This window comes from Spinacia oleracea, chromosome 3, assembly GCF_020520425.1.
Source record: "Spinacia oleracea cultivar Varoflay chromosome 3, BTI_SOV_V1, whole genome shotgun sequence".
NCBI classification, from domain to species: domain Eukaryota; kingdom Viridiplantae; phylum Streptophyta; class Magnoliopsida; order Caryophyllales; family Amaranthaceae; genus Spinacia; species Spinacia oleracea.
Genome location: NC_079489.1, coordinates 34,444,120 through 34,454,101, shown reverse-complemented (window position 1 = coordinate 34,454,101; position 9,982 = coordinate 34,444,120). Strand labels below are relative to the sequence as shown.

Sequence of the window (9,982 nt, the reverse complement as noted above, 5' to 3'; positions counted from 1 at the left end):
CTATTCATTGTTTCCCTTTTCGAAAGGTGCATTGCAATTAAATGTGCTTATTTACGTGGAGGATATAATTATTGCAGGGAATAACAAGTTTGCATTACATAACTTTAAGGCATATTTGAGTAATTGCTTTAAAATGAAAGATGTGGAAGCAATTAAATGTTTTCTAGGCCTAGAGGTAACTTGCAGCAAGATGGGCTTCTATGTTGTCAAAGGGAGTATGCCCTGGATATTATTATAGAGACAAGACTGCTAGCTAGGTGTGAAACCTGTAGATTTTCCGATAGAGCAGAATCACAAGCTGGGGCTCGCAGAGGGGAAGGAGTTGGAGGATGTTGAGAAATATAGACGCCTTGTTGGGCGTCTAATCTATTTGGCTGTAACATGACTAGACTTAGCATGTTCGGTGCATATTTTTCCACAATTCATGTAGGCTCTGAAAGAGGAGCATTGAGAGGCAGCTTTGAGAGTAGTTTGCTATCTAAAAAAGTGTCCAGGTCAAGGAATTCTTCATCGGTCCGATAGTTCCCTGCAACTAGAGGGATGGTGTTATTCTGATTGGCTAGTTTCTCTTTAACTAGATGCTCGTTGACTGGTTTGTTCGTGCTTCTTGGTTTTTCACCTGTCTCATGGAAAACTAAGAAACAACATACAGTTTGACAATCCTAGCAGAAGCAGAATATAGGTCGATGGTTGCGGTAACATGTGATTTGAAATGGTTGAAGCAACTACTAGGAGACTTGGGAGTGGAACACAAGTAGGGTATGAAGTTATTTTGCGACAGTTAGTCTGCACTTCATATTGCGTAGAATCTAGTGTTTCATGAGAGGACAAAACATATTGAGTCAGACTGTCATTTCATTCGCGATGCTACTAAGGATGGGATTATTTGTCCATGGTATGTGCCTACGAAGGTGAAATTGCAGAAATTTTCACAAAGGCGGTGGGAAAAGTACAGTTCGAGTTTTTTCTTGGCAAGATGGGCGTTCGAGATCTTCATGCTCCGTCTTGAAGGGGGATGTTAACGATAACATATGATTATATGTATCCTAGTATAAGTAGAATTAGAGTAGTCGTAGGTTAATTTATACTCCCTCCGTCCCGGAATACTCGACCCGGTTTGACCGGCACAGAGTTTAAGGGACTTGAATTGACTTATTTAATTTAATAGGTAGTAATAGATAGTGGGGTATTATTTTAATATAGTTAGTGGGAAATGTCTAAAGGGGTAAGGTTGGGGGAGAGTAGGGGTTGAATTTTTAATTATTTTTTGTATGGAGTAGGGGGTAGGTGGGTTAATAGGGGTGGAGTGAGAAATAATATAATATTGTTAGATATTTCCATTTTTAGAAACAGGTCAAGTATTAAGGGACGGCCCGATAAGGAAAACAGGTCAAGTATTCCGAGACGGAGGGAGTATTGTTAGAGTTGGAGTAACATTATATATAATACCTAATTACCTATGTATTATATATTGTTGTTGTGATTAATGAGATGAGGCATGAGTTTTGAGCATAATTCAACAAATGGAGTGAGTACGTCTTATGACTTATCCCAAATTCCAATGCAGGAATGCAGCTGACATGAGCCCACACTATGACTGTATTACGCATCACACTGAGTAACAAACTCGTATTGCACCTTATCCTTCTAGAACGTCGATGGGCCGGTTTCAATGCAACTTACACGATGGTTAGGAAAAGTTGGGCTTGTGATTGTTGTGATGTTGTCCATCATCAACATATTTAACGATCGCATCGTTTATTAGGCTCATAGGTTGTAACCTCGCTACTTTATACGTACGTACATCCATTATGAAATGGACACGATGTAGATAGACCGGTTCAATTTAGATATGATTTGGACGTGATCTTAATGCAATCTGGACCTTGACATATAGTTTCTGATCAGTCTAGAGATTATCTCGACATATCGATTCTGATCTAGACAGGGGCGGAGGGGGGTTTGGGGTAGGCCATGGCCCTCCTTATTGCTATGAGTAATTACTAAATGTTATAGATACAAACACGAACCACAAGTAGCCGAGATGGTAAATGTAAATTCATTGGACAATATGACAACTCATCATAGGTTCAAGTCCCAGCGTATACATTTTTAGTTCCCATTCTTCGTTTTTGTTTTTCCTTCATATTCTTCTTTCACTCATTGTCTGTTATATTTTTTTCTAAAATAAAAAATTGTTCCAATTCTTTGCTTTGACAACTTTATTTTTATGGTCAACTTTAACAAATTATTTTAAAGGTCAAAAAAGATTCAAGAGTATATTTTGAGTACACGATATTTTTTTTATTCCCGAAGGAATATGAATATATTTTGTATAACATACATCGTAGTATATTTGGCTCCCCAATTAAAAAATTATGGCTCCTTCCCTGGATCTAGACATGAGTTTGACATATTGATTATAATATGAATATATTTGTAATACCCCGAATTTTTAAAACTCGATTAATTATGCTTAATTATTTTTATTTAATTTAAAAACGTTTTAAATCCTAATTTCGAACTTTATTTTAATTAACGAAGTTTTAATTCGCTTGAATTTTTAATATTGTTACACGAATTACTATTTTTAGATTTTATAATTTTGTATTTACGAGCTTAACGACCTTTTAAATCTTAATATTTTCGGTTTTTTAATAATTTCGAAACGTTCTTGTCTTTATTCGAAAACTAAATTTATTTTTCGTTAACGATATTTTTTTTATAAAAGAATTGTTTCAAAATTGGTTTTAATTAAACATTTTCCTAAAATAGAAACCAAATTTCAGAAATCTTGCCTAACTATGTGAAATGACCAAAATGCCCCTAAGGAACAAATTGGCATCTTTCTTTCTCCTTCCTTGCTATTCAAGTACAAACAAGGGAACATACAAACAACAACAAGAATGAAGGAATTCCTTCATTCCTCTCTACCCACAATTCAGTCTACATTCACTTGCTTAATCCCCAAGTATTTAAGCTTCTTCTTCACTCTACTTTTCACTATAATCAGTCATATATGTTCCATTTTTCTCAACCAAAAATCAGTTACCAAAAATTGAAAATCAACTCCTTTGTTTTCTTTGATTCCAACCACCACCGTCAACCACCATCTACCACCACCACAACAGTCAATCACTACCCACCGTTATCCGCCACCACCACGACCAAACACTCCGCACTGCCCTGACCACCCATCACCACCACAACCACCCCCTTGCTTTCTCTCCTCTCCTCGCAACTTCACACTCCCCTGCCCCCATCTTTCTTGCCTCCGCCGCACCACCTAGCCACACAACTGCCACACTCCGGCCACTCTCACCAGTTTTCAACCAACTACCGCCCCAAAAACTCCGGCTGGCCACCCTGCCTCCGCCCAGAACCGCCCTCAACTCCCCTGTTTTGTTCGGCCATTTCATGCCCTTTCTCTCTCTCCCTCGTCGTTCCGCCGCCACCAACCACCTATCTCCTCCGCCTCATTCACCGGCACAGCCTCCGACACCGAGCCGCCCAAGTCGAGCCACCGCCTCCTTATTTCCTCCCTTTCCCCTTCCTCTGCTGCTCGCCTTCCTCTTCTCTGTTTTGGTCGACTTCCAGGAAAACCAAAAAAAACCAAATACCTGGCCTTGTTTTATTATTTTAACCAAACCCCAAATTACAAGTTGGCCCAACTCTAGATCTTTGGGCTTTAGGTAAGACAATCTAAAATCAATTTTCAGTTTATTAATATTTACGTTTTAATGAATTTCTATGATATAATTATTTACTAATAAAATTATTTTCAGGTTTAATTATTGATTTTACTAAAGTAAATTACTAGCTTTATTTAACAAAAATGGAATTTAAATACTATTCATGAAAAACGATTTATGAAATAAATAAATATATTTTGATTGAAAGTCCGATTAATAATAATATTTTCGTTAAATTTCGGAATTATATTTTATTAAAATTCGTTATTTATAAATTCGTTACTTATAAAATTTATGATTTATAAAATGTTGATTTTAAATTATTTATCGTTTTAGTTACTAATTCAATAATTTAATATTTTGAAAGAAATTGGACTCGGGGCTCAGGAAGGACGATCCATCAAACAGGAAGTATAAAAACTACGGTTGAGGTAACGGTTATTGCTAGTACCCGCAGTCCCTTAGAAATGTATTTATGAATGATGTTATGAATGATTGATGTTTTATAATGATGTTTTATGATTTGCGGGATTACAAGTATGATTTGATTGAATTGTTTTATGATAATGCAGCTTTATGCAAAGTATTGATTTAATGAATTATTATTCCTGAAAGAATGGTTTTATGAAATAACGAGATTTACTGGTTTTATTTAACCACCCTGAATGAATAAGATTTTCCTGATTAATGTTCTATTAAAATAAATGTAAACATGATAAATGAAAGTGTAAGAACTGGTCAAGTTCCCCTGATATGGAGCCCAGGCTCCCCCTGATAAGAAGCACTGGCTTCCCCTGATATGGAACCAAGGTTTCCCCTGATAAGAAGCACTGGCTTTCTCTGATAAGAAGCACTGGCTTCCCCTGATATGGAACCAAGGTTCCCCCTGATAAGAACCACTGACTTCCCCTGTTATGGAGCACTGGCTCCCCTTGTTATGAAGCACTGGCTTCCCTTGTTCGTAGGAGACGTTCTACCATGTTTTCCTGTAAAGTCATGACGACCAGAATAATATTGTTAAAAGGAAAAAGATTAATGAAATGATGTTCCTGAATGGATGTTCCTGAAATGATATTCCTGAAATGATATTACTGAAATGATGTTTCCAAAACGATGCTTCTGAAATGATGATTTATAAAATGTTTTACTATATTCTATTCTCCCTGTGTTATTAAATAAAATGAATTGAAATGATGTTACGATGCTAGGGTAACTCGTTACTGAGTCTTCGGCTCACCGTTTTGTTTTCTGTTTTAGGTACTGCTGGGGACCATGGAAACGAGTAGTGGCGAGGATTTCACTATTACAATGTTCACCTAAGTTAATGTTAAGTTGTAACAAGTTTAAGTAAAGATTCTTGATTAAGTTACGTACTTTTATTAAGGAATTAAAAAGGATTATTATGTTAATTTTGGAGTTTAATAGCTTATGATTGATGGTTGCCTTGTAATTCCCAAGAGTGAGTTACAGCAGTAATGTCGGGGCGTTACAATATTTGTTCTTAATCCAAATATAATATGATTTGGCATGATTTTATGGATGAGTTTTGTTCTAATCATGATATACTGATATGAACATAATCTAAAATGAAATGGTCTATTAAGTAATCAAGCATGACAAAATAAAGTAAAAGGAGATTGGGAATTTTTTATTTTTTATTTTTAACTACTAAGTAATACTCCCTCCGAACCTAAATGTTATTCCCGTTTGTCATTTTACGCGGTTATTAAGGAAAAAGAAACATTATAAGATTAACTATTATTAATGTAGTTTTATGGGGGATTTTTGCCTTTTGATTCCATTTTCATAAGAAAACAAAATAGTTGAAGCAATAGAATTTAAGGAATAAAAATGACAACTCATTAATCCATCCAAACTTAAACCAACCAATGAACTACAAAGTTTTTTATTGATAAACCAATAGAATTACAAAGTTAAAATTACAAGGAAGAGATTAAAAAGGAAATAAAAAAAATGAGAAGATTATTTTGGGACACTAAAAAAGGAAACGGAAATAACATTTAGATTCGGAGGGAGTAATAGCTTAATGTCATCCTCGTAACATAATGCAGAGTACCCAAATTCCCTCGCTTGTGTCTATCCAATTTGGATTGGGTCAGTGGATTAAGACTTTTGGAAGCTGGGAATAGGACAAGGAAATTCCCACCTTTAAAGCTCTTTCATATGGAATTGATAAAGTGCTTCAACTCCTGTGGGCGGGTACAATTAGTCAGCTGCGGATTGTATAATGTAATGTATTGTGTTTATTGGAACCAAAAGGAATCATTTTAACAAAACAATTAAAGTTTGGATATATTATCACCATTTTAAAATGATTTTTATGATTCAAAGTTTATGATATAATAAAAAAAATATATGTAAAAAGATGGGTGAATATAAAATATGGATGTAGTATGGTAAAGGGGTAAAAAAGTGGGAGAATGTAAGAAAAAATGAATAAAGTAAGAGAAATTGAGTGGAGACTTGTAAATATTGTGGGTAGGAAGGTAGGATGAATAAGATAGTAAATTTTCATTTCCATAAGTGGAATAAAGCAAAGTGTAAAGAATATTAAAAAAGGGACTAAAACGGAAAATGTAAAGATCTTTTGAAACGGAGGTAATATATGTTGTAAATATAGGTTTTCAAGGCTAAAATGTAGAATAAGGGAGATTCTGAATACGAGATCATCCTAGTTGTTTTCAAGTTAGTGATTTCACTAAAATTTTTGTGTTGTGGTAATGAAATGACTGGTTGAAAACGAGATTAGATGCAATCGGGTTGCTCACTTTTCTTCACCGATTCGTTTTTTAAGGTAAATTTCAACACACAATGACAATATTGGGTGTGCGATAGAGTGACTAGAACAGTAGTAGAACTTATGCCCAAAAGAGAGAAAAGAAGAGGAGAGAAAAATGATAACAATTGTGTGTATAGAAAGTCATAAAAGTAAGTAAATATAGGAGTTAGTGGAGGAATAAAAACAACTCTAGAAAACCAAAGAACTCAAGAGAGTTCAATGACCACGATTAATGGAATTAATCTTGATAATGAAGAGTTTGGTAAGCCCCTTAAATAAAAGGAATAACCATGTAACTCAACAAGAAAGAAATACCAAATGTACAAAGTATGATATTTGGCCTCCGCCCAATCAGATGATGATCGGGCGAATAGTAAGCTGACAAAAATCTCATTAATTTGCCAAAAATGATACAAATCGACACATCTCGTGACAAATAGTGGTGGACTAACAAGTAACAAGATTGTCAATATGTTCCATTCTATATAGTCATATACCACGTCCCTTACCAATGATGTTTTGGCCTAGTGGTTAAGACTGAGGGCCTGTGTACAATAGGTCTCAGGTTCAAATCCCTCACCCCCATTTGTAATTTATATTGCCCTTGTGGCTCATTTGCACCAAAAAAAAAAAAAAAAAATATACCACGTCCCTTGGCTCATACTTTTCTTTCCTCTTATTATTTCAACGGTAGTAAATAATGCGTATTGGTATACATTCTTAGTTAGAGAATAGAGAATAGAGAATAGAGACTAGAGAGAATTATATTAAAGCCTGATTATCTACTTCAATTTTACATTTTGGTCTCAGTCACCGACAAACAATGGCTTCATTCAATTATCTTTGCGTTGTGATACTGTTGATGATGATAAACAGCCGCAGTTATGTCGCCGCTCAGCTTGCTCCGGTCAGCGTCATTTTTACCGATGGTGAGTTACGTTTTGCACTAATACGTTATTAAATTAAGTATCGATTCTAGAATTTTATCTTAATATATTAATTCTGAATATTGTATCAATTGAGGGTATGATTGTCTATCAACTATGATTAACTACAACGTTATGCAATGCTCTAGAATTATAATCTAGGACAAAGTGTGGACTGATTATTCGATTGTTCCCCCTTTCTAACAGGTCTTTTACCAAACGGAAACTTTGAACAAGGTCCAAATCCATCAGATCTAAAAAAGATAACAATAGTAGGTAAGTACTCCCTCCCCAAATGGGTGAAGAAGGGCTTAGTCCGATACGTATCTGGTGGTCATAAACGTGTTGGGTTTACCTTCAACGTTCCACGTGGTGTCCACGCGGTGAGCTTAGGCCAGGATGCTTCTATATTACAATATATGAAACTCAAACATTGGTCATCCTACTCTATTACTTTTAGTGTAACAAAGACTTGTCCATTGGATACGTTTATAAGGGTTACCTACGGCAGCAATACAGCAGATTTCGCCTTCCCCTCCAAACCATTATATTTAAGTGATAAAGCAGACACTTTTGCTTGGGGTTTTCAGACCGCTGCTAGTACTGCTTATGTCCTTTTTTCTAACCCAACCGGTCATCCTAAGTACCCTGCTTGTGGACCACTTATACAAGCTGTTGCGATCAAGGAATTACCGCCACCCCCTACCACGACGATAGGTAATTTAAGTAATTATCTTGCAGACCACTTGATTACGCAAAAAAGCTACTCCCTCCGTTCCTTAATACTCGACCTATTTTGACTTTTTGCACTATTCACATAATGTACTTTGCCTATTTTAATTCTAGTATATGAAAATAAATGTTAGTATATAATATATCGTTGGATTCATCTTAATATATATTTTCAAAATATTAATATTTTATAAGTTTTTATAATATGTAGTTAAAGAAATTGGTGGTCGAAGTTGTGCATTGACAAGTATGTCCCGTCAAAACATGTCGAGTATTAAGGGACAGAGGGAGTACAACTTCTAAGCTTATACGTGTACATCAGGGGTTACAGGGTTAGGCTTGTTTGAACTTACAGTGGTTACATTCTTTTGCAGATAACAACCTTATCCAAAATGGAAACTTCGAGATTGGTCCTTATACATTAGAGAATTTCACAACTGGGGTCTATATCCATCCGTACACTTTGAATCCTGTTTCTCCACTTCCTGGCTGGATTATTGAATCCCGATATACCATTAGGTATATCAACTCAAAAGACTTCTTCATACCATCAGGTTCTTCTGCAGTCGAATTATTAGTAGGAGGAAAAGAAAATGCCATTGCTCAAGTCATAGGAACAACACCAAAAATGTATTACAACCTCACCTACACTATTGGAGACGCCAATAATGGTTGCATTGGTTCTATGGAAGTTCAAGCATCCGCCGATAAAGAAACCATTAAAGTCAAATATGAGTCCCAAGGTAAAGGTGGTGTAACGCATGCAAGTTTCAGGTTTCAAGCTGTGTCACTCTCATTTACAACTAGGATATCATTTTGGAGTGTGTTCTATCACAATACTGTCGATGATCCAAACCGTTTCTGCGGTCCGGTTCTGGATAATGTTCGGGTTGTACTCGATCCTTAGTTGTAACTTGTAAGAGACGACGGAGAAAATAATCAAATGATTCAAATATACCCCCTCTATCTAAAATTATCAGGCCTTTTCATGTATACCTCTAGTTAAATAAAATCAAGTTATATGAGATGTTAGATTTGAGTATTTGACATTATAACTAGTCTCTAGCTTTTTTAAGTAAATATCGTCCCTTTCTTTTTGATGAAATGTCTGTTGGTATTATAATGCGATATGGACCCCTTTAACAGGAGAACGTTACTTGTATTTTTTGGTGTTTGCCGTGATGGGTTTGGGTTTTAGTTTTGGTGTGTTGATTACGAATTGTGTTTCTTACCGACTTTTTTATACACTCCTCTTTTAATTCTCTGGACTTGATCTGTATATATATCTGTTCTGATCTACACAATATTTGTACAGATCAACTCTAATTTAATTTGGACATGATATGTGCATATCGATTCTGATCTTCACATGATTTTTATAGATCAGTTATGATTCGGACATAATCTGATCATACCGATTCCATCTGGACATATCGGTTAAAATATAGACAAAAATATTTTTTTTATTAAAGCAATAAGTACTACTCCTTCCGTCCCATAATACTCGCTCCGCTTTTTTTTTGGGCCGTCCCTTAATACTTGCACCGCTTCTATAAATGGAAATTTTTTACCAATATTATATTATTTCTCACACTTATCTATTAACCCACTCCCTACAAAAATCTTTTAAAAACTCACACCCCCACTATTCTCTTACACATTTTCCAGTAACTATATTAAAAAAATACATCACTATTAACTACCACCCATTAAATTAATAAGTCAATTGAAGTGTCTTAAACTCCGCACGGTCAAACCGGTGCGAGTACTAAGGAACGGAGGGAGTAATAAAATAATTGTAAATTTGTAATAATAACAATGATATAAATATA

The 9,982-nt window shown here is 35.3% G+C and overlaps 1 protein-coding gene and 1 long non-coding RNA gene across 2 annotated transcripts; both read left to right on the top strand.

Annotated features, from left to right (window-relative positions):
• The first annotated feature begins 2,992 nt into the window (after positions 1–2,992).
• LOC130468928 (uncharacterized) lies at positions 2,993–5,223 on the top strand. The gene is made up of 3 exons (XR_008929305.1): positions 2,993–3,692; positions 4,060–4,123; positions 4,950–5,223. It is a non-coding gene; the product is annotated as an uncharacterized lncRNA (long non-coding RNA).
• A 1,833-nt stretch (positions 5,224–7,056) lies between these two features.
• On the top strand, positions 7,057–9,230 carry LOC110792954 (protein DUF642 L-GALACTONO-1,4-LACTONE-RESPONSIVE GENE 2). The gene is made up of 3 exons (XM_021997779.2): positions 7,057–7,421; positions 7,626–8,135; positions 8,525–9,230. Exons 1-3 carry the CDS (start codon positions 7,316–7,318, stop codon positions 9,055–9,057), a joined length of 1,149 nt encoding a protein of 382 aa, XP_021853471.2. The 5' UTR covers positions 7,057–7,315; the 3' UTR covers positions 9,058–9,230.
• Positions 9,231–9,982: the final 752 nt, after the last annotated feature.

Bases quoted from the DNA above. Each gene is read 5' to 3' on its own strand.
- LOC110792954 (XM_021997779.2), top strand. From the start codon at position 7,316: ATGGCTTCATTCAATTATCTTTGCGTTGTGATACTGTTGATGATGATA. The intron at 7,422-7,625 runs GTGAGTTACGTT...CCTTTCTAACAG, and splicing joins CAGCGTCATTTTTACCGATG to GTCTTTTACCAAACGGAAAC. The intron at 8,136-8,524 runs GTAATTTAAGTA...ATTCTTTTGCAG, and splicing joins ACCCCCTACCACGACGATAG to ATAACAACCTTATCCAAAAT.